This window comes from Micropterus salmoides, unplaced genomic scaffold (genome assembly GCF_014851395.1).
Source record: "Micropterus salmoides isolate LMB-PRFRI ecotype aquatic unplaced genomic scaffold, ASM1485139v1 Ms_hic_scaffold_5, whole genome shotgun sequence".
Taxonomy (NCBI): Eukaryota; Metazoa; Chordata; class Actinopteri; order Centrarchiformes; family Centrarchidae; genus Micropterus; species Micropterus salmoides.
The window spans coordinates 2,192,982-2,218,461 of NW_024044237.1; the positions used below are offsets into that span (position 1 = coordinate 2,192,982).

The 25,480-nt window shown below is 43.2% G+C and overlaps 1 protein-coding gene across 1 annotated transcript; it reads left to right on the forward strand.

Annotated features, from left to right (window-relative positions):
* The first annotated feature begins 14,801 nt into the window (after positions 1 to 14,801).
* On the forward strand, positions 14,802 to 22,640 carry LOC119889325. The gene is made up of 3 exons (XM_038700245.1): positions 14,802 to 18,013; positions 18,547 to 18,706; positions 22,606 to 22,640. Exons 1-3 carry the CDS (start codon positions 15,077 to 15,079, stop codon positions 22,638 to 22,640), a joined length of 3,132 nt encoding a protein of 1,043 aa, XP_038556173.1. The 5' UTR covers positions 14,802 to 15,076.
* The last annotated feature ends 2,840 nt before the right edge of the window (positions 22,641 to 25,480 follow it).

Sequence of the window (25,480 nt, forward strand, 5' to 3'; positions counted from 1 at the left end):
ATAATGAGAATACATTATGTTTCAAACATTTGAGGATATGAATAGAAAGTTTTGTTCTTGGCACTGCATTAATAACATTTGTTTTTGATTCAAAAAATCATTTCCTAATCAAAATTTTTCAAATTTGCTTTATTTGCATGAATGTATAGCAACAATATTGCCAAAGCTACATATAAAGAACAGAAGGACAATTAATTTCACACTTGTTCTGAAATGAAATTGCAACACATTGTCACTCCTGATTTGTCACATATTGACGCTTGGTCAAGGCCCTTTGTCATTGCTTTTGAACGCCCCAGGTACCCGTTTAGCGTCATTTTTAGACATTTAAGGCTCCGCGGTCAAGTTAGCCACGCTTAGCAACAACAACTATGCAATGTCCGGTACAGTTGGCCACAATAAATATGCAACATCCGGTTAGACTTTCAAAATAAAACGCTAGCATTTCGAAACATCGCCATTTTGAAACAGCGAGTTATTAAAGTTGCAAAACGTTCCAATTTGGTTAAGTTTAGGCATAAAAAGTACTTGGTTATGGTCAGTGCTTGAAGTGGAAAAAATAGGTGCCAGTACTTTCAAAAGTTGCTGACTGGGGCGTCACTTTGTGTTGTAAAGTCGTGGGGACAAAAGGGCTCAGAATAGGGGTGTGACAACACACTTGGGTCACGAGACTAAGATGAGAATTCATTTTAATAGTATCTTGAATAAATATTCAATGCTAAAATATATCAGTGGGGGAGTCTGGGGGTCCTCCACCAGAAGACTTGAGCATTAAACACTTAATTTCTGTATAAATTTATGGTGGAAATGTCCCCAGCGTGCCCAATGAAAATGACACCTATCCGTCAATATTTTTAAGTGTCCCGCCCCATCCAGGCTGTGATTGGTCGGTTAACGAAAACTGACATTGACAAGCTACATTCAGCACACGGCTGCTTAAATGGCACCTGAGCTTCTCTTCTCCCTCGTCTCTCTCCCCCGACAAAGATTAGCAGGCAGACAAGAACGGAGACAGAGAACCTGATAAGGAGAGGGGAGAATAGTGGCCCGGCAGCTTAGGGATCCCCAGTGCGTTACAAACTGACGCCGATGGGTCTTGAACATGCATCCATATGTGACGAGTCAGGGAGTGAGAACAGGTTGGAAATTGGGTCACAGCCTCACTTTACTGTTCCTTTGCACAGACACAAACAAGCAGCGTGTGTCTATGTCTGGTGTGTCTGGAGATCATAGGAGCACACAGCTGTCCTTGTGATCTGTATTTTCAGCAGAGAGGAGGTCTTCTTTCAGGAAGTCAGACTCTGTGCACTCTGTCTACATCTACATAAAAAGCTTGTAAAACTTGTTTTGAGACTTTCCCAACCTGGTATTCTGCAGTATCATCATCTGCCTTTGGTTAATTCTTGATCTGCATGGCAGAGTGGTGAGCATTTCTCACAGCAAACATCTGGGATCTTGATCTCAATCATGTCACCTTCCACAAAATCAGAGCCAGACATTGCATGGACAAAATCCACTAAGTTGTAAATTAGGGTTCAGCAAGTACTCAAGAGTCTGGTACAGATAATGATCTTTTGACTCGTCTTCTTCCTGTCCTGTTACTCGTGAAGGCATCAATATGCTATGTGCTTTCTTATGGCTAAGTTTTTAGGAACTGTTCAGTTGCTTTGATAGCGGCAAAAAATATAAATAAATAAATACTTTGATAGCGGTGCTAAATAAATCTCAGTCATAACAGCAACAGTTACTCACATTATCACTTCCTCTTTAGTGGTTTTGCCTACAAAATCATGATAAGCTTTACTGTAATGCTGTATTTGGAGTTGAACTGAGCTTTTACTTTCTGAACGACAAAAAAAAATCTGAACGACATTAAAAGAGTCTGTAGCCTGTTTGACACACCTCTGAAAGAGCCGTCAGAAAACGTGATTCTCCTAAATGTTCTCTGCTTGGGGAACTGCAAAAGCGCCAGCATTTTGATGCGGATGCGGCTCAAACACTGAAACACAAACAGTGCAGCACATGCCGTGATCTGAGAAACATTCGCTGCAGAATCCATTTGTTGAAGAGAGAAACAAAAAACTGTCCTGAGAAGGGATCAAACCCTCAACTCTCACATGGTGAGTGCTGCACTTTACCCACTGAGCTAACCAAACATCATGTTGACTGAAATAAAAACATTATTATGGATCCCGACACCCAGCCAGAGGAACTGAACTAGGAACAAAAAATCCTTTTCCACATTCCTGTCTGCATTTTCACTGCATGAGGAACCATCAATATTTAGCAAATTAGACCTCTGGTGATTTAAAAAGCTACGAAAGTGGTATCACAAATGTATTTTTTTTTCCTCAATCAAGGACTGAATTAATGAAAATGAGACAGAGGAAGAAATGGATACTGAAAACTCCAGGACACCACAGTGTCTCCACAGTAGATGATCTGCTGAGTGTTGGATGGTTATTTATTTCTGCTTCAGAATGTAATCGACAATCAAGCAGCAAAATTGTATTTCTCTGATTCACTTCCTCTCGACTCTCGACTGCCTCTCCCTCTCTTGCTTGTCTCTCTGTCACTACCCAAAGCTCATGACAATAGGTGAGGTTTGGAATATAGATCAGCTGGTAATTTGAGAGCTCCAACTCCCTCTTCATCATAACAGCCCAGCATTAGTGTGGATGCTGCACCAATCTGCTTGACAATCTCACACTATGACACTACTATGACATTATAATGTGTAATCAGCAAACAGAGCTTGTGACATGGTGATATATTAGATCAACTAGAACTTCTGTCTCCCATGTTTAAAAAAACAACAACAAATGGACAGAAATAGCTATTTTACAACCATATGTTTTAGGAAAGGGAGTGATTTTGTGTGAGCGCAGAGCTGATGACACTCCAAAGTGAAATACGTGTCTGGAGATCTTGATAATGAAGTTAAAAATATAATTTCTGTTCTGAGGTGACCTCAGCTTGCCTAGAAATATTTGGAGTCCCTCTAGAGATTTCCTCTACTCCACCTTTCAAATCTGCATACTTTAACAATAGCCCCTCCATTCTGCCAATTAAAGTTGCATTAGCCTAATCACCCAGAGAAAATACTCATCCTTGCTTAGTTTGGGCATTTGATTAGCACAGGGACATCCTGGCAGCTCAGTGGATTAAAGGCATAAACAAATCACATATTCAGTGGTGGTGTCTGTTCTCATGTGATCCTCTCTCTAAATCTCAATCTCTCAGAAAGAAGACATTGCAAATTATCAGGACATCAGATTCTGTATTAGAATCTGATTTGGGTTCCCCAAAGAATAATTCCTCTATTTACAAATTGGGTCTTATTTTTGCAGTGTTTGCCATCAGTTCGGATAAAATTATACTAACCAAATCTACCGATCTAAAACTTTATTTGGAGAATAACAAAGTAAGTGCTCTTGAAATCCCCGCAACCCTGTACGCAGGATAAGCGGTTGACGACGGATGGATGGTGCTCTTGAAATGTGGCTAATAATCTTTCATTGCATCGGAAAAACCATAGCATGTACAGTAGGTCAAAGTTAAATCAGGGAGTCAATCAGTAAATTGTGATGTTCAGAATTGATAGTGAAAATGTGTTCTCTTTTTGCGTTAGTGTTCTATTCAAGATGTTATCTGGTTTTTAACTCGGTAAATCAATCCAGGGTTTCCCAATCCAGAAAGTTCAGATGACTAATTCAAATGACCAGTCGCATGGACAAGTCTACTGGCAACATTTTACAAACCAACAGCAAACTGTAATATTAGACCAATACAACAGTCCAAGTAGCACAGCTGACACATAAGACAGAAAATCGCCAACAATGTGAATGCTTAGGCTAAATGATCAGGTGTAGCCTATAATATGAATGCGTTGATGTGATGTGTTCTTATAGTGTGTATGAAAATTTAAATCTTATTCTTTTAGCTTGGCTGAGTGTTGGCGTTTCCACATTAAAAGCCTCGTGCACTGAACAAGTGGTTGTTCCAATTCACTTTTAAGAACTTCTTTTCCTTTTATTTAACATGCTCCACACATTGTTCCAAATTAACTTCATAAAGCAACAAAATGAAAAATACGTTCATGCCAAAAAAGGTGCTCAAATAATGGCCGAAAGACTGAATCACATTTAATGAAAACTCTCCAACATTACCTGTGCCCAAATAGAAAACAGTGGGGTTCTACATGACCAGTCTCTAAAATACAAGATAGCTACTATCCTAAAACAAACACAACTAATATTAAACTTAATTTCAATAGGCCCACCAAACTATATGCTCACATCATTCAGCCTCACCTATTTATGAGAAATTAAACCCATTTATTTTGATGGCTGCAACAGGCTGTTTGAAACAGACTTGGGAGCAAATATAAAAATATAAATGATGAAATCGCTATGCAAAATGTCTCCACATTACTGTGCCCCCTCAGGGGCCAGACCCACAGTCGCCATATGGCGGGGCAAGGGTGAAGAACCCGGCACTGCGCCTGGGACAGCAGGTCTCTCCTCAGAGGGACCCGCCACGGCAGGCCGTCCAGAAGCGATCATGATGTACGAGAACCACACCCGGGTTGGCCAGAACGGGGCTACGAGCAGTAGGCCGACATTGTCCTGGCGGACCCGCTCCAAAACGTACAGACGTAGCCTCTGCCACGAATGTACCATGGCGTCCAGACCCAACAGGGCTGGAGGAATGAGAGAAAACCATAGCGGGCAGTGTGTAGTCTCTTGAGACGCAAACAGATCCACGTCTATGGGGCCGAACTCTTCGCACAAGAGCTCCACCACTTCGGGGTGAAGTCTCCATTCCCCGGGCCTCAGCCCCTGCCTCGACAGCAGGTCTGCTCCCTGATTCTGCGTCCCCGGGAGATACATCGCCCTGAGCGATAGTAACCTCTGCTGGGACCACAGGAGGATCTGACGCGCCAGTCTGTACAGAGGGCGCGAGCGCAGTCCGCCCTGGGGATTCAGATAGGCCACCACCGCTGTGTTGTCGGAACGAACCAGGACGTGGTGGCCTTGGAGATCGGGCAGGAAACTCCTTAGAGCCTGGAACAACAACATCTCGAGACAGTTGATATGCCACTCGGATTGATGCACCTGCCAGGATCCCCTTGCAAAGCGGCCGTCCATGACCGCGCCCCAGCCCGTGAGGGAGGCGTCTGTCGAAATGACCCTCCCAGTACGGGCCCCTGGGACAGGAACCAAGTTTCCTTCCAAACTGATACGGAACGAAGACACTTGCGCGTAACCCAAATCAGACGGAGAGGATTTCCCCTCGGGGAAAAAACCTTGGTCCTTAGCCACCACTGCAGGGGTGTCATGTGCAGCAGTCCAGATGGTATTATGCTGGACGCAGCCGCCAGGAGACTCAACACTCGTTGAAAGTGTTTTATAGTGATGGCGTGGCCTAACTTCACCCCTTTCACGGCAGCCAATATGGTGTCAACACGTGCCGGAGACAATTGTGCCCGCATCGTTGTCGAATCCCATACTACCCCTAGGAACGTAGTCCGTTGGGTGGGCGCCAGCACACTCTTCTTTGCGTTGAGCCTCAGCCCTAAACGCCGCAGATGAGCTAGAATGACATCTCGATGCCGAACCCGCCAACTCTCGGGAGAAAGACTCCCCTACCCCGGTCTTCCCTGAGCTCTGTCAGGACTGGATGACGGTCCTCAGATCGCGTCTCTCAGAAGGCTGAGGGTGAGAGCGCCGTCTCGCTGCCCCAGCTCCTCGGGGGGGCCCCCGAGAAGCGACACTCTGCTTCCTCTCCTTTCCGTAGGAGCTCGTAGAGGGAAGGGACCTACGCCTGGCAGCCTCAGGTGCCTTGGGTCCAGACCGGCGAGGGAGGTACTGGCGGAACGCTTCGCCCTGCGTCTAACGCTCCATGGTTCTGCGAAGCTCCGCCAGATCTTCCTCAGAGGGACCCCCCCTCTGAACCATCTCCTGTAGCAGGTCGGCTTGGTAGGCTTGAAGCACCGCCATGGTGTGCAAGCTCGCACCTGCCTGGCCCACTGCCATGTACGCCTTCCCCACGAGCGTAGATGTGGTGCAACATGGCTTGGAGGGTAACGCTGGCTTCTCCAGGGAGGACGCAAGTTGAGGGGAGAGATAGCTCGCAAGCGCATCCTCCACCCGAGGCATCCTCCCATAACCACGGTCCCTAACCCCCATCACATTACTGTAATCCAGTGATAGGGGTGTGGAAAGCCGTGTAGAGAAGGGTCTGCCCCATGATTACTCAGTTCATCATGTAATCAGGAAGAATGGCAGAGACCGGCGTGGAGGTGCCGCGTGGTGCTTAAGAAACCTTTCATCAAGCTTACCACTAGCCTGTGGTGTCTGCTCCTCCTGTGGCCAGTTGATGTTGAGCTTAGCCACGGCTCTAGTCACCACCTCCAGCAGCACGTCATTGTCGGACGCCGCCTGATGACGCCGCCCCGACACCCGGAAGTCAATGTCCACTACGCTGAGCACGTCCGCCTCCTCGGAGTCGGATTGCTGCAGCGTCTCCGGATCCAAACCGCGAGCGGGAGAAGCCGAGAACGGGCTCCCGAACGAGGAAAGGAAGCGTCGGAGCCAGCGGATGAAGGTCGGGAAAAAGCCTCAGCCGTCCCGAAATCCTCGCCTCAGCAGCCGCAGGGCCCCCGCCACGGGGAGAACACATCCGGCCATCCTCGGAAAAGAGAGCCATGCTGTACCTCAGTACTCGCACGGAAAGGGCTTGGCAACGGGCGCAGGCAGCCCCCTCGAGAGCTGCCCGGGCGTGCTCCATCCCCAAATATGAGACACACATCTCATGAGAATCTCCATCCGTGATGTACCGAGGAAAAACACACCTTCTGTACATCTGGTTGCCGGACATGCTGGTAGACTTCTTCTTCAGGTACTGCTTGTAGGACTGGAGCTTTCTTCAAACAACATACAGAGCGCACAGGTGTGCTTTATACTCCTCCGGTTATTCCGTCACACCTTACCATTCTAGCAACAAGCCACTAGGATTGGAGTGATTTCATTCACGTTCAGACATGCTACGCCTAGAGGCATTCCCATAGTGTCGTAACCAACGCAGTTCGAGTTCCCTCGAAGGGGAACTACCCCGGTAAGAAGTCAACCATTGTCGTGGTACTGAAATCCCAGGGTTAACCCCAAAGTTATCTGGATAAGCTCAAATCCTGCTACGTGGTACAGGCCCCTGGGGGTTTAATAACCTGCCTGATCGTTTGCCTGCTTGTGGTGATCTTTCTGACATTTTAGTGATGTTGACACATTCCTAAGTAGCACATTAACTTGGTGAGTAAAATGGTATTACTTGTAGCAGGTCTAAAGCTACGTATCATTTTTATACAGTTATGGAAATTAATATTTCCGGGAATATTAATTCATGCCTCGAAACTAGGAGCACCACCTAAAGATTTGCTTGTCCGCCCAAGGCTTTAGGTCATTGAGTATAGACTGATAATTACACGATTTCTGGTAATTCGTTAGTTATTAATGATTCCGTTATTCTGAAATCGTAAACTTTGGTCACTGACTTTCAGTCAATCTCAAATCTGAGGGTGAGTTCTATGTACAGGGACTCTGGATTCTTAACAATACACACACAATATCACCGTGATCAAGGTGAAATTTATTAACTAACAAAAGAGAGTACAACAGTGCGAGTAAATGTGGGTATATTACAGGGACAACAGTCAACATAAAAACCAGAAGGTAATGAACAGAGGCTCGATGGAATTTCAGTTTATATTGTAGAGGGAGAGAATTCTACGAGTATGAGGGAACAAATGGTCGAAATTACATTGCAGATTTAATTTGAATAATCTAGGGGTTTATTAACTGTAGATGAGGGCCAACTAGAGAACACTAACGAGTCACAGAGTGTAGTTTGTTTTTCCTTACTTTTGTCACAATTCCTCTGTAGCAAAGGCTCACTGCCGGTTGACTTATGGAGGTGGTCCTGGCCAGACACCCCAGTGGCGTCTCGAGTTGAGTTCGAACTGGTGGATTTGTTCCAGAGTCCTTTGCAGGAAAACGTTTGCAGCAATGGGCCGTCAGCCCCGGGCTTGCACTCTGACTTTGTTTGGTGTTGCTATAGCTCAGCGGAACACATTCCAGACTCTGTTGTTGGAGCCGTGGTTTCATTCAAGTCAAGAAATGAACGCGCTTCTTAGTTTCTGGATCCAAAGTTGCTGAGAACGATCGGATGATGTTAAAACAACAAAATCAAATAAAACACATACATTCGCCGTAGTTTCGCGAGGCCCCGGGAATATAGGCTATTTAATGTTGCTGAGATTAAAGTCTGGGGAAGGTTTCATCCCAGGCCGCTCTAAACAAAAATCAAAATCAAATTTCCCGCTAAGAAAATTGGGGATTCAAGGTCGTAGCTTTCTCAGCTCGTCTGAAGGAAATTTAAGTACAAAATGGAAAAAAGATCGGAATTTCAAAAGTAAAGGAAGTTAAAGAGAGCGTAATTACGTTTAGTTTCAAGAGAGTTTTATTTAGAAGAGAGTGAGACAAAAGACAACATGGCCATTTATCTACCTCCTTTAGGACGTGGTGACATCAATTTGGGGAGTGGGTTTCTCTGGGGGGAGTCACCCCAAAGTGTTAACTTTCTAGTGGGATAAAGAAAATATATATACGTTGCGCATATTTTTATTTAATCTCTCTCTCCACAATATCGACATTGGAAAAGTACTCAGTTCTAAACATTTGGATAAAGACAAGCAAAACAAGACTAAACACTAGGAGATTAAAGGTTATAATGGTTATATAAAACGTAACAAAGCTTAACCACACGTTCTCAGTGTAAACTTGATTGTTACCGGTTTTAACTGAAGAGACCATTTAGATGTAAGCATGGCAGCAAAAATTTCGTTTATACAATTACATGGTGATAAGCCGAGTTTTAAACACGTGTGTTATACCTTTCCTGTCCCCTTGGTGGAGCTCGGGTCACACGAGAGTAGTGTAGACAGTAGACATTCCACTGAGACAGTGGCAGTGATTACTAGGGAATAACAGGGAGGAATTAAGACAAAACAAAAAGAGGTTAGGGAACTCTTCAAGATTACTTTCTTATGGGTCTGCTAGTTTTCAAACATCACTAAAAGGATAACAACGGGGTCATTACTTACTAAACTCAGAGGCAAACGCCACTGCTCATTTAGCAAGGTTATTATTTAAACAGAACAAGCACAATTTAATGGAGCCTTTGTTGGTTCGAGAAAAACAGGGGCTGTTAGGGTTTTCTCTTTTGCACATCGGCTACAGAGAGAAGTGAGTGGTGGTTCTTTTGATGTCCAGAGGTGACCTGTGGAGAGAGAGGGGTCGGACAACCCCCTTTTGCTGTCCTACTAAATGTTTCTAGTGACACCTTTAGAGAGGTTCACTAAGGCTCTTTGAACACAATCCTTAAGTGATGCATTGTCTGATTGAGTCTCTGCCGATCCCTACCAAACACCAAGTGATGTCTCTGGTTTTTGCATGTGAAAAGGTCAACTCTAGGGGACTAAAACGTCCCCCCTCTTTTGACACCATCTGACCTTCTTTCCCTTTTTGAGTGAGTCTGGTTGATTTCACAACATACTGTTAGAATCATTATCCAAAGCTACCAAAAAGACAGTTTGAATAAACCAAAGTCCCTCCCCTCTTTCAATATATAAGACATAGCCACACAACTCAGACTGTAATTGCAATGCATTCACACATATGGATACATAGACATAGGTAGTCTCCGGAGTGGAGTAGTAAACATGTTCTTGCTTCGGTTTCTATGGGCAGTAAAAAAAGCATGATTGGCTCTCTTTTAAAGCATTCCATCAAATAGTTGCTTAGAAATTTCAGTCTGGACCAAAGTGGTGGGCCAACCGGTGAGCAAAATAGCAAAATCTAACCTAACTTGCAAACTGTGTCGAGATTTAGCTATTGACTAGTGTTGAGTTTTAAAAAGTTACAACAAAACTTAATGTACTCCAGTGTTTCAGTGCTTTCTTCAAATGTAAACCTGCTGGGTTTTAGGCCAGACAATTTCATTAGAATGTTGATTAAACCATTGTTTGTATCCTCTTTGTAATGTAAAGAAAACTGACACCTCTTTGTTTAGTGCCAGAAGGACAGTTTTTTGACTGTTTCATTGACACTTAAGACAGGGTGTTAACCATTTTGTAGACAAGCCCTGTTGTTCTCCATGATTAGTTTAGAGCAAAAGACTGTTTATTTCTGTAGATTGAAGGGGGTTTCACGTCTGGGAATTGGCACTCTTTTGTTCGACCAAAAGTACCATAGAGCAGTAAGGTACACCCTTCCTAATTGGGTGACGAAGAAGTAACCAAATGACCAATGGCTTTGGTCCTGAGCCATTTGAAGGAAAAAACCCGCCCACATACCTGGAGGATATTAACAATTAGTTTGGTGAGAATCGGGACTGTAAGCTGTAAATCTGAAAAGAGGAACAACTTTCCAGTCCACTGCAGTGTTATTTGTTTGTTCTGTAATGCCATCTCTTTATTCACTAATTTTTGTAATTAAATCTTTTTGTTAATTTTCATTGGACTGAGCCTCTCCTTTCTCAAAATCTGAAAAAACGCAACAATTGGTGACCCCGACGTGATTTTGAGAAAAGGAGGACAGGACAAAACTTCAGACGGAGAGTGGACGACTGCCTGATTCTCACACGGGCCCAAATATCGAAAGGTAAGAACAGAGACCTGTTTTATCAAAACTCTGTATAGGTTATATAGGAGATTTTAGGTGTGAGAATCAAGCAGTGTCTACTCCGTAAGTCTGTTAATATTTTAAAGTGATTTAAAGTGAAAATACCGATTGTTAAATATCATTCGAGATGGCAATATAGAACAATAGTATGTTATTGTTTGTCTGAAGCTTAAAAGCCTGTATGAAGGTCCATGGTATGTTATTGTTTGTCTGAAGCTTAAAAGCCTGTATGAAGGTCCATGGTATGTTATTGGTTATTTAAAGCTTAAAAGCCTGTATGAAGGTCCATGGTAAATAGTGCACATTAGAAGTCCGTGGCGGACGGCCTGGTTAGACCCAGTTAAATTTTAAATAGAAAGACCGTGGGGCCGGCGACAGAGACAGTCTCTGTGAGGCACGAAGGCGGGAATAAGTCTTTTTGAAAAAGCCAGGGTGAAACCCTGTGAGGGAGTAGGGGTTGGTAAACGGGAAGCGCGGTGACGACGGCTTCTTAGTCCCATACAAAGACCTCTCATTTTCTGCCTTTGTGATCCTAGAGGTAAAAAATAAAACCTGTATGTAGGTCGAGAATTCTCTGAATTTTTCGGAGTCTTTTGGGAGTACAGAAAACAGTAGCGCCGTCTACCTATTTCTGCGCAACCTAGAGTTTCGAAAATTCAGGGTTTTTTCGGGGGTACCGAAAGGAGAAGCGCCGTCTTGTTCCTTTTGTATCGCCTAGTATTAAGTGTGGAAAACCTGTATGAAGGTTCGGTACCTTCCGAGGTCCGAGGTCACAAGAGTGAGCCTAGTATTGTGTGTGTGAAAATAGGTATCAATTGAATATAGGTCTGTACATACTGTAAATAAGTAAAATCTTTGTAAATAAGGATTGTCTGCATTGAAATCAGGAGTCAAAAGGAGGCTATTCAAGCATTGTGTTTTAAACAAAGCAGTGTCTCAAAACACTGTTTTGTAGTGACTGAGCAATGTTTTGTTTTTTGTTTGTGCTTTGAAAAAACTTTGTTGAGAGATTGATACAGACATTCAACTCTTATGACTCTCTCTTGACTGCTTCTGAGGGGTATTGAGTTGAAAACAATCAGTACCATACACGTTTTATTAATTTTTGCACGGGGTGGGAATATTCAGATAGCATTACATTGTAACAAAGAGATCTCTCTCTCTTTGGGTGGTAGACTAGCAGTGGCTCCATTGTGTGGAGAAGTTAAATCATTACAACAAGGACTGTAGTTATTTTTATTTCTTCATTTATGCCAACAGGGCTACTAGAGGATCCACTAGTGGTCAGAAAATATTACATCCAAATTTAAAAATAAAAACAGACAGTAAGTTAAATAAAGTTTACCAATTGTTTTTAATGTTTGTATTACCTTTATAATACAGATAATAAAAAAAAAACGAAAAATTTTGATTTGTGAGTTTTCTGTCATAGTGAGCATTTGCAAACCAGATCATATAAAATCCAGAAGCAAGTGTCATCAAAAACATAATTAACATTTATCGTTTATTTTGTTATTTCTGTTATACCATTTCATTTCTAGTATTAGTACACACCAAACACCAAAAGAGTAAGACATAAACTGATTTGTAGAAGTCAGGGATAGACAAATTAGCAAAATGGCAGACAAACAACCCCTGCAGCCATCCTCTAGCATTACGACAGAAGACTGGAAGAATAAGATTTTCCAGAAAATTGAGGCAGCCACAGAAAAGAGAAACAGAAGAAAAACAAAAAAGAAGCTGGAAAAAATTTGGATGGATTGGCAGGACAGAAGACTGATCCCAGGAGATGCAGACCCATGTCCTACTGGAGCATACAGAACACAGATAATAGGATATGAAAGAGGAGAAGCGTCCAAAGCTCAAACAAAATGGGAGAGGAAAGGAGAACCAAGATTTGGATCAACAAAAAGAGCCCTTGACAAGGCTGCAAAACGTATGGCACGTGTCTCTCAGTTGTTGATGTACGTGAAGCATGTCATCCCAGAAGAGCCCAGTGGAGCTTGCTCAGAGAAAGAGGCCAACTCAGACACCACCAAGGAAGAGCAGAATGAGTTTAAGGACCTTAGACTACATTCAGTGATTCCCACTGCCCCCCCACCATACATGCTGTCTCAACCCAGGCTCCCTACCCCCTCTCATCCACCTGTACAAGCCCCCTTAATGCAGGTAACAGGAGGAGTCCTGGAAGTTGATGGAGTTCCTGATGCAAACCGAAAACTGAATGAGGTGATATCAGAGGTTCTGGCTGTGGCCCAAAACGCACAGCAAATGATAAGCGAGACCCAGAGCATACTGGAAACAAGCAGAACAGGAAGTGGCGGCACCAGAACGCCAGTGACAAGCCCTGTGCATCCATCCTTCTCCACCCCGGATCAAGGACAAATGTGTAGAGATAATGAGTGCACTGGAGATGGAGCCTTCAGGCTCAGGGAGGAAGCCACCATGCTGGGAAGTGAAAGACAGAGACTGAGGCAGAGACAAACAGAAGAGGAGAAGAGAAAGACGAAGAGTAAGAAAAAGCCTAAAAAACATAGGACTGGTTATGACAGTGAAGGACAAGAAGAATGTGAAGAAGAAAATGAAAGGAAGAAGAAGGAATGTGTGACACATCCTGAGAGGAAGGAAAAAGGTGGGGACACCTCCAGTGATTCCTCAGAGTCAGAAGAAGAGGACAACAAAACATGTACACTCAGACTAAGGGGCAAAGTAAAGGTTGCCCTGCCCCCCACATCTGAAGGAGCAGTCCTGACCAGTCCCATCTCAAGCCACACCCGATCACACATAGAAAGCACAACACAAGGACAATACCCCCTGGTGGCTGTAGGAGGAGGAGCAACAATCTACCAGCCTTGGAAACACAGGGACATGGAAGCATTAGTGACCAAACTGCCACCACTACAAAAAGGGGGACAAAGATGGATCATCGAATGTGAGAAATACACAGCAGGAGACCAGCTCTGTTTGGGAGACATAAGAGCACTCATAAGACGTATAGAAGGAAATATTAGAGTCCGGGAACTGGATGGAATAGCCAGATGCACCACTGAAGCAGATGACACACCTTTCAACAGATACAGAAATGTCTACTGGGAGGCAGTAAGAGATAAATTCCCTACACTAAGATCCCTTACTGGATTGGACAGCCTTAAAAAGATGCCTGATGAGGACTGCATGTCTTTCTAAGAAGGTGTGAGGATGAATGGTTGGAAAGCACTGGAGAACGCTATGATCACTCCACCTCCAATCGCATGCTGTACAGAGACAGAGTGATAAAGGCTCTCCCATTAGCAGTCCAAGCCAAATTGAATGACATTGCGGGACTCAACATCATGGATGAAGAACACTGGCGACTCCAACTGACTCATCACTGTAGCAGATATAACAAAACAGAGGATGAACATGATGAAGAGTTAAAGGCCCTCAACAAAAGACTGCTGAAGATGCAAGTAGCAGAAAAAGAAGACATTATAAACAAAGCAAAGAAAAATAAACCCGAAAAACAAATGATAATGGGATCATTTGCAGGAGAAATACAAGACGCGGTTGAACAGGCCGTAGCTGCAGCAATGAAAAGGCCACCAGTAGAAACCACACCTACACCCACATGGCCACCATGGCCAACCATACCATCAGTTCATCCCAAGCCACACCCCATGCAACACCAGAAAGCACCATCGACAGGACAATATAAACCCATGCCAAGAGGATTCACTGGTTGCTACACCTGTGGACAGCTCACACACTGGGCCAAAGATTGTCCTGACGGGAGTCCACACGCACCAGTGCCTTATGGCCTACGGAGAGGAAGAGAATCCACAAACAGAACAGGACCACTAAACTCAGGGAGAGGAAGGGGGAGAAACATGCCACCCAACTATTCCCAGATGCCAATGACTGCCTGGGAAGAAGAACAATGAAGAGGCCCAGAGGATCCAACTGCAGGTGTTCCCACCCCACCTCACCTTGAACCAATGGTCACCTGCATAATAGAGTCTGAACAAATTGACATGATGGTCGACAGTGGAGCAACCGCTTCATGCCTCATAAAAATAAAAGGAGGGGTTCCTCCTCTTTCCTCAAAAACTCTACGGACAGTTGGATACTCGGGAAAAGCAGAAGAACAAAGTTACACAAAGCCATTGGTCATTACAGTAGGAGCTCAAACCCTACGTCACTCATTCCTGTATGCCCCCAAATGCCCCATACCCCTACTCGGAAGAGACCTTCTGGTAAAAATTGGAGCCATTATTCTGTGCACCACAGATGGACTCATTGTACATCTTCCAGGACAAAAACCAACAAATACTCTCTTACAACATGGACACAGAATTCTCATGATGGGGCCTGAAACAAAACAAGACACACCACTAGAAACCACTCAGGTTAATTGGATCAGACTGTGCAGCACCACAATCGATACACCAGAAATACAGCGACACTACATGGAATGGAAACCATGGATCAACACACTGGGCCCATACGGGCCTCCCCTGGATCCCCTACACTGTACCTACAACTACCAACGCAGACCAGACGAGGAATACCAACAAGCATGGGAAGAAGATAAAGAACAAATGACTGAACAACTGTCCATCACTGACATCTATGTGGGACCACAAGGTGTCGCTGCATACTGTGAACTGACTCCTGAACAGAAAACCTGGTATACTCTGGGACATGAAAGTGAGCCGCATGTAACCCTTGCTGTAGGAGTTGGATATGAAGCAAGATCACTAGGACCCATGATAAAGACAGCACTAACTAAAGACTGGCAACAAACCACTGTCCCAAAAGTGCTCCGCTCATCAGATGGAACTATGTGGAAAATTAAGCATGCTGGAACAGATATTGGAATACTGGAAAAGCAGGAGTTGGACAGAGATCATGGAAGGGAACATACTAACCACCCAGATGCAGAACAGTGTCTTTCACTAGTCCCAGAGAAAGTGTGGACCACACATCCTTATGATGTAGGATGTGTCCCCGCCCATCAGATCACAGTCCAATTAAGACCACAACAATTACCCTGCTGGAAACCCCAGTACAGACTGAAACAGGAACAAGTTGAAGGGATTGACGACACCATACAGGGATTACTGACAGCAGGTGTATTAAGGCCAACTCAATCTCCATGGAACACACCTATATTGCCAGTCCCAAAAGCAGAAAACAAAGGATGGAGAATGGTACATGACCTACGACAAATTAATCAAGCCACTACCACCGCAAACATCCCTGTCCCAGACCCCTATGTTGCTTTACAGAATCTGAACCCCACCCACACCCACTTCAGTGTCATTGACCTAGCCAACGCATTCTTCTGCCTGCCTCTCGCCCCAGAAGTACAAGACATATTTGCCTTCACCTACAAAGGACAGCAGTACACATACAACCGTATGCCGCAAGGTTACAAAGACAGCCCAGGATTTTTCAACCAAGCATTGAGAAAAAATCTGAAACATCTCCAACTGCCATCAGGAACTGTCCTAATTCAATATGTCGATGACTTATTGTTAGCAAGTCCATCAGCACAAGCATGCCTAAAAAGTACTACAGATCTTTTGATACTCCTTGCCAATGCAGGATACAAAGTCAAAAAAGAAAAAACACAAATATGCAGACGAACAGTTACATTCTTGGGAAGACTAATTTCTGCAAACAGCCTCACTCTGACATCATCACAAAGAACATCCATTCTCTCACATGGAAAGCCAAAAACTGTGCAACAAATGCTTGCTTTCCTTGGACTTACAGGATACTCCAGAAATCATGTGCCAGATTATGTATCGCTCACACAACCACTCAGGGAAATGTTGTCAGTGGCCGGAAATCGAAATCTCACTGCTACCCTTGATTGGACCCAAGAAGGAGAAGAAGCTTTCACCCGTACCAAACAAGCGCTAGGACAAGCAGCACACCTCTGCTCCCCAGACTACACCCAGCCATTCTATCTTGATGTTTCAGAAACAGGAAGCATTGTGAATGCCGTTCTGTTTCAGAAAAAGGAGGGAGAGAGGAGAGTACTAATGTATCACAGTTCCAGATTGGACAATATTGAACAAGGACAAACAGGATGTGCCAGACATCTAGCAGCCCTGACTAAGGCCATAGACAAAACATCGCATGTGGTCATGTGCCATCCCCTGAAAATCAACACTACACATGGAGTAATTGCATTCTTAAGCTCCAGAGCATTTACTTTCTCCCCAGTCAGAAAAATCAAGATTTCTGACATCCTGACCCAACCACACATCAGTTATGAAACAGAAAGAACAAACATGGCCAACGGACTGAATTCAGAAGAACATGTACCACATGACTGTGAATTTGTAGCACAAAAAGACCTGAAGCTCAGAGAAGACCTGCAAGCAAGCCCGCTGGAGAATCCAGAAATCACATTGTACTGTGATGGCTGCTGCTACAGAGGAGAACAGGGAAATGTAGCCTCATATGCAGTGGTGCAACAACAGGGACAGCAAATTGAGACCCTAAACTCTGCCATCATTCCCCAACCAGCTTCTGCCCAATTAGCTGAAGTGATTGCATTAACCAAAGCTTTAGAACTAGGGAAAGACAAGAGAGTAAACATTTACACTGACTCAGCATATGCACATGGCGCAGTACACATAGATGGCCCACAATGGCTAAGGAGGGGATTTTTGACCAGTCAAAAGACTCCAGTCAAACACGCCGGTGCTCTCCAAGACCTTCTCAGAGCCATCTTACTCCCTACACAGATAGCAGTAATAAAATGCAAAGGTCACCAAAACTCAACCTCACCTGTAGCTAAAGGAAATGATGCAGCAGACAAAGCAGCTAAACAAGCAGGAGGTTATAACAGACAATTGATATGTCTACAGACAGAGAACAGCCCCGAACTAACCAAAGAACACATACAGAGAATGCAAGAACAGGCAGGCCCCTATGAACAAAACCAGTGGCTTTCAAAAGGCGCAAATAAAACAGATGAAGGTATTTGGAGAACACATGATGGTCGTTTGGTGGCACCTGCAGAACTCTGTCATTTATTAATTAAAGAAGCCCATGGACCCACCCATGTTGGTAGGAAAAGAACCACTAAAGGAGTGGAGATTCATTGGTGGCATCCTTACATGAAAGAAATGGTAGAAAACTTTATTAACGACTGCGGGAAATGCAATGCTTTCAATGACAGGAGACCTTACAAATGTCCAATGGGACGTTTTCCGGTTCCAGATGCTCCATTTAAAGAAATCTGTATAGACTTTACAGACATGGGGGCAGATAATGTAGTAAGAGGGCACAGATACATTTTGGTTATGGTAGACCGTTATACCAAATGGATTGAAGCTATCCCATGTAAAAAGAGGATGCACACTCAGTGGTAAAATGGCTAAAAAACGAACTGATACCAAGATATGGAGTCCCCCGGTGCATTAGATCAGATAATGGATCACACTTCACTAGCCAGAAGTTGAGTGAAGTAGAGAAATATTTTGGCATTGAGCATAAGTTTGGTTCAGTGTACCACCCATCTTCACAAGGATTGGTGGAGAGAGCTAACCAAACATTGAAAAGAAAAATTGCCAAAGCCTGTCATAACACCAAAATGAACTGGGTAGATGCACTGCCCCTGGCTCTAATGTCCATGAGAACATCACAGAGTGGCAAAACTCACCTGTCTCCCCACGAGTTGTTGACAGGCAGGCCAATGCCAGGGCCACCCAGAGATGGAGGTCTGGGTCCAGTGTTGGACTTATGGCAGATAGAAGTAGGAGATTACATGAAAGCCCTTGCTAATCTTACTCGAGTTTTGTCTTCACAGGTCCAAACTGCTACCAAAGCACCGTGGAACGAAACAGAGACTCCTGTTGGGCCTGGAGACTGGGTGTGGGTGAAAGTCCACAAGAGAAAGTGGGCTGAACCCAGGTGGACAGGACCGTGGGAAGTGATTGAGCACTCCACCCACGCCCTGAAAATTAGAGGTAAAGCAGGAGCTAATTGGCACCACCTTACACATTGTACACCCGCTCAAGCCCCCTCCCGATCAATAGAGGAGGTTAGAACTGATTTGGCCACGCTGTGAAACAAAAATAGATTTTTGATTGGCATTATGAATTAGGATTATACACAGCAGATCCAGGAAATTTGACTCTGGTAGTTCATTTAAAACTCAATCATTCTTTGTTTACATTTTATTTTTTGTTTGTTTTCTTTTTTCTTCCACATTTACTTAAAACTCAATAATTCTTCGTTTTTATTGTATTTAGTTTGTTTTCTCTTTTTTAGTTCCACATTTACAAAAAAAAAAATAAAATAATATATATATATATATATAAATAAATGGAATTCAAGGGAGGGAATAAATTCAGGCACCTAGAGTTTTGTGGGGTAAAGGGAACCATAACAATTTTAGCCATAATCATTTCTCTAGTTGTAACAATAATCCTAGTCTCATCTCCTGAAAACAGGTCATCCTCAGCTCCCATTCAGCCCATTGGCACCGTACGCATAGCAAACTCTACCCCACCCAACAGTACAAATTCCTTTTTAAATCACAAAAGATTTAGAAGATCCAGGAGGATTGCTGAACCCATACTAACGTTACAATTTACAGAAGGTGAAACCGGAGCCGCTCAATTCGACTTTTGTTCAGTAGTGGACTGCAGTGGAAGTCAGGTCGCATATGTATGGTCTGAAAAATATGTGTGTGAGGTCTATCATACAGCAAATCTCCCCATGGACAGATGGTGTACAAATTGGGATTATGTAATTGCTAACACGGGACCGCATGATTGGGGATATACCCCCCCAGCAAAAGAAGGAAAAACGCCCTTAAAACATAGACTCTCAATGTTTAAGGCTTCCCCTCCTAGTGATTGTACCACTGATAAATGCAACCCTTTGTTTCTCACCCTGGAGAATCCGCAGATCACAGATACCGATGTCTATGTGCTGGGGGCTTATCAAGCTGGGGAAGATCCATTGGGGCATTTTAGCATACAGGTCAGCAAGAAAACAACTATTACATCAAACACACAAAATAATGCCTTTTTCACTCCTAGCCGCTCACCATTTACCACAACCAATGATACACCACTCGATATAAAGGACCCACAGCTAGTTACCTATTTAGATAATAATAATCCAGGACAAGCAATTGCAATAGAAACAGGATACAGTGATGAAAATACTTGGCTTGATTGGGTTCGATATTCAGCAAAAATACACCACATGTCAGACTGTATTACCTGTGCCTCGGCCCGCCCCCTGTTAGGCACCATGCCATTCCCGCTCAATCCACTAAATGATCCCATTGGATATAACTGCATGATACACTTTTATCTGAAACAAACTGCGCAAAATTGCACCTCATTAAACTTACTATATCCTGAAGTTAATAGAGGTACAACACCTCCGCCATTCATCCCTTATGAGGGACAATACTCATGCATTCACCGTTCAGATAATCGTGGGATAATAGTAGGTAATCTCACAAGCTGTAACACCATTAATAAAGGCATCAATCAGACTACTATTCAAGCTTTAGGTAGAATGCACACCGCAAGAGCTGATGTCTGGTGGTTTTGTGGAAAAAAGACTCTGTATCCAACCCTGCCGTTAAACTGGACTGGCATTTGTGCCCTGATTCAATTAGTAATGCCATTCTATGCGTTGCCATTCAACAGCAGAGATTTACTTACAGCAGCTGCCAGCCCCCACACTCAAATACAAAAAACTAAAAGAGCATTGCCAAAAGGTAGCTTTGACTCAACAATATACATTGACCCCATAGGGGTACCTCGAGGAGTTCCTGACGAATACAAGGCCAGATGTCAAATTGGGGCGGGATTTGAATCCATTTTTCTCTGGCCAACCATTAACAAAAATGTAGATTGGCTGAACTACATATATTATAACCAACAACGTTTTGTTAATTTCACCCGAGATGCTATAAAAGGACTGCACGAACAGTTAGACAAAACCACACTGATGACATATCAAAATAGGATAGCTCTGGACATGATTTTGGCTGAAAAAGGAGGAGTCTGCAAAATGTTCAAATCTGTGTGTTGCACATACATTCCCAATAACACAGCACCTGATGGCTCTGTCACACGGGCGCTTCAAGGACTCACCACTTTAAGTGAAGAACTGGCTGACAATAGTGGTGTAGATTCACCGTTCGAAATCCTCAACTCCATGTTTGGAGAATACAGAGCTTTTTTCCACAGCATCATCCTGTCAATAGCAATAATGTGTGCAATACTTGTGCTCTGTGGGTGCTGCTGCATTCCCTGCATTAGAACTCTAGCCAATAGGCTTATCACCACAGCGTTAACAAGGGAACGTGAGGGACAGTTTGTGCTAAGAGAAATGGCACATTTAATGCAAGATGAAGAGTCAGATAGTGAGATCAGAAAGGAAGAAGATGATTTCTTTGCATAAATCATGATTTGAGTTTACAACTTCTGTTTTGTTAAAATGTCTAGAATCTTTGGAATCATATTTTGATGTGTATGTAATGTTTTAATTTTCAATGACATAATTGAAGATATGCTAAGTCTAATAGTAATTTCACACCAATAAATGGTGTGAAAGGAGGGATTGTTGAGTTTTAAAAAGTTACAACAAAACTTAATGTACTCCAGTGTTTCAGTGCTTTCTTCAAATGTAAACCTGCTGGGTTTTAGGCCAGACAATTTCATTAGAATGTTGATTAAACCATTGTTTGTATCCTCTTTGTAATGTAAAGAAAACTGACACCTCTTTGTTTAGTGCCAGAAGGACAGTTTTTTGACTGTTTCATTGACACTTAAGACAGGGTGTTAACCATTTTGTAGACAAGCCCTGTTGTTCTCCATGATTAGTTTAGAGCAAAAGACTGTTTATTCCTGTAGATTGAAGGGGGTTTCACGTCTGGGAATTGGCGCTCTTTTGTTCGACCAAAAGTACCATAGAGCAGTAAGGTACACCCTTCCTAATTGGGTGACGAAGAAGTAACCAAATGACCAATGGCTTTGGTCCTGAGCCATTTGAAGGAAAAAACCCGCCCACATACCTGGAGGATATTAACAATTAGTTTGGTGAGAATCGGGACTGTAAGCTGTAAATCTGAAAAGAGGAACAACTTTCCAGTCCACTGCAGTGTTATTTGTTTGTTCTGTAATGCCATCTCTTTATTCACTAATTTTTGTAATTAAATCTTTTTGTTAATTTTCATTGGACTGAGCCTCTCCTTTCTCAAAATCTGAAAAAACGCAACACTAGGCACATTGTCTGATAATATTTCTGCCATTTGTTTACCGCGCATACTTACACTTTTAAAGAGGCAGTCCACCAATTTTTCTTTAATCATTGGCTTCCATCCACCTGTTTTAATGTGTATTTCAATTTGTGCATCATAAAACACTGAGATTTCCAAGATATTTGAAAGTGAAAATATTGCAAAACAGTTTGTATGTGTGGCTGAGGGAGTTGGTGTATTAATAAAAGCACAATGTGACAAGTAAAAAAAAAAAAGGCTCAGTGTTGTGGTGGCAGCCCGGCTGACGGTGAGTGTCCTGTTTATTTCTCCTTTTTGCTTGTGATTGTTTTCCCCTGTGTTTTCTGCCTGTTTGTGTCTCCTGCTTTCCCCCTGCGTGTGCTCTCCCTCCCTCTCTCTCTCCCTCCCTCTCTCTCTCCCTCCGCTCCTGAGCCCAGCCAACGACCCGCACCTGCACCTCGTTAGCCACCTCCACTCCCTCAACCCCTTTTCCCCTTCAATAAAGCCTGTTCTTCCCGAGTCTTGCGTTTGGGTCCACTCTGTCCCCACACCATAACACTCAAATGTATTGTTACGACCCCTGAGGTACACGAGTTGCTGTGTGTTTCTCTTTTGCAGGTGTGTACCTGTGCCCTGCGCCTGACGCCACGTAAATCCTGCAGCTAGAGCTGATGGCGGCAATCAGTGGGGCATATGAGCTGAACCAGTGGAGTGCTCACTCTGTCACTCTCCCTTGGTTGCTAGCATCGGCTTGTGTGGCTGTGTGGTTCATTGTGGACAGTGTGTGTTGTGTAGCGTGACCTGCTAGGTGGCGATCCCCAACTTCTCTCCGTGCCGTGTTCAATGCCGTTGTGGAGGTGGCCATCGGCCCAGTTTTCCCAACCAGCTAAAAACCGGTGTGAGCAGCAGGGCGACTTCCGCATGTGCTCTTCCAGAGTGGTAGGAACCGTAGACATTGTGGACTGTGTTTATAAGCTTGAATATTCTGTTATTTAGTTTACTTTGCCTACTATCATTTTTATTGTTTCTAGTGTGAGCAGAGATCACTTTCATTTGATAAACCCCTTTGTTTGTTTGGATTCATCCTTGGTTTTCCACCCGTTTATCTGTCTTAGTCCCACACTCTTAGACAAGGCGGGGACATAACTAGATTAGAAAGAATTTCTGTGTATGCGCCATGATCTTACTGCACACATTCAACTGCCCCAGAATCCATTGCATCTCTTCAGACTGCAAAATGGCAGACTGAGGCACCAGGAAGCAACAGAGAAATACAAATGAGTAATCATTCAAACTGTAATTTGTGGTGTATGCGGTCAAGTAATATTCAAATGATGGTGTTTGTATTCATAATAAATGTATTGTTGTTGTTAGAATTGTATGTAACGTTACCACTTCGCTGACTTGCTTGACAGCTAATGGTAATTTAGCACAGGTGTTAGCAAGTTAGCTAATAATTCCATAGTTATACCTGTAACTAACGTTAATTACAAATATAGTTATACTTACAGCTGTAAGCCTGGATATTTTGTAAGGTTGAAGCACCAATACTACTTGGTTAGGTTTAGGAAAAGATCACGGTTTGGGTTAAAATAACTGTTACATATGTCAGCTAACTTACGTAAGTTACATTACTTATGTAATTTATGCAACTTTCAACAAACATTCAATGTGGACTTTACATGGGAAACAAACACCGGCCCTGAAAGTCCAGTTTCTGGCCCACCCTTCTACTTCAAGCACCTCCTTACTTGGACATTTGTGTTAAATATCCTACACCTACCCTTAGCATTGAAAACTGACTGGGCTTTCCCCAGTGCATTTAACTATGACACTAAGGTGCTCCCCAGAGCAACGGGTCTTGACCATGCATCCATATGTGATGACTTGGGAATGAGAACAAGTTGAGAGAGTTGGAGGGGGAAAGGTAATATATAGTGTACACATTAATGAAAGTAGATGTGAAGGATTTTTTTGGTACGAGAGAGAGAAGCATTAAAAAATAATGGCTTTCCAGAATCACATTGAAATGATGAGTGTACCTGCATCCTTTGCGTGTCGTCTTTTCATTATTTGTTTGAAAAGCATGGCGCTCAACACCTCCTGTCTACTCTACTGCAGTAATTCTGAATACCTTAACAAAAGGAGCTCCCTCCTGCCAATTAAAAACACATTAGCCTAATCACCCAGTAAAAACTACTCATCCATTATTGCTCACTTTCTCACTTTGTAAATTTTATCGGTGCATTTCACCAGAGAAATGGCTCCGCTTCACTGCGAGGGCCCCGCAAGTCATTAGCGCGGCTGCGTGAGCATTAATGGATATGGCTGAAAATGTGTTGACAAATCAAATCACACATGCTGATAACCGGGCATTACAAGCTACAAAATCTATGTTTCTTGTTAAATTGGGGTAATTTTTTGGGGTGGGAGGCAAGATCAGATATAAAGTTTACAGTAATTGCTTGCATGTATCAGAGGGAGAGATACTGTGTGTAGCCTGTTGTGTTTCTTCCACTTTCTCAGTCTGTCACATGCACTGGTGATGTTTTGATAGAGTGTGTGTGTGTGTGTTTTATCACAGCATAATGCTCAGGACTTTGCTGCGCACACACAGTTCCAGATTTGGGAGACAGATTTAATTATTTGTAATAAAAATAGATTGCCATCTTTCTCTTGGCAATAAGTGTAATATAATATGGCCTTTTTTATATTTTATGTTTTTTTGTCCAATTTGGCTGCTCCTGCATTACATTTCAAATCCAATATTAAAAACTGATCTATAATCTACAGTAGCAGTCTTTTAAACTGCTCAGGGTATTTTGAAATATGTGATGTGTTGGAGTGTAGTACCAGGCATGGATATAATCAAAAGGGAAATACTGATCAGTGGCTTGTGTCTTCAGCAATTGTTCTATAAAACAAAACAAAATAAGGCAACCCAAAAATAATGTGATTATTTCTGACATCACTGCTAGCAGTTGAAGTGAAAAATACAAATGATTTTGGATGACTAAAAGACGTGTTCTGTGACTGTGGCTAATAAGACCTTATTACCTGAGGGTGAGCTAACAAAAGACGCAAAAGAGGGCAATATAAGTAAATATAATACAAACAATAAAATGTATAATATAATGTACAACCACCTGTAATCACATGACCAATATTCTACACTTGGGGTCACCTAATGACAACTAAATCATCTCAGTGATAACTGAGAAACTCCAGTCACTTATGAAAGCCTTGAGAAGTGACTGAAAACCTTTTTTGGTCAAACTCGTGAAGGCAGGCTGTCCCACTTTGACAGGAACAAACTAATAGGAGAGTGAATGAGGTGGTGTGCAAGCACAGTCTGCAATCATCTATACATTCCACAGAGAGGTCTAACCAGCTGAATAAGTACAAACTGGGCTTATTTATTGTTAATGATAAAGATGCTTGTTTTTGTGGGGGCTGTTTTGGTTGGTTTTTATAGATAAACAGTGAATAGGAT

What these genes read in the sequence shown, in the direction of transcription:
- LOC119889325 (XM_038700245.1), top strand. Translation starts at nt 15,077, where the DNA reads ATGATGGGGCCTGAAACAAAACAAGACACACCACTAGAAACCACTCAG. An exon ending in ACATGGGGGCAGATAATGTA is followed by an intron (nt 18,014 to 18,546) that starts GTAAGAGGGCAC and finishes TTGTCTTCACAG; the next exon opens with GTCCAAACTGCTACCAAAGC. An exon ending in CCACGCCCTGAAAATTAGAG is followed by an intron (nt 18,707 to 22,605) that starts GTAAAGCAGGAG and finishes TCTCTTTTGCAG; the next exon opens with GTGTGTACCTGTGCCCTGCG.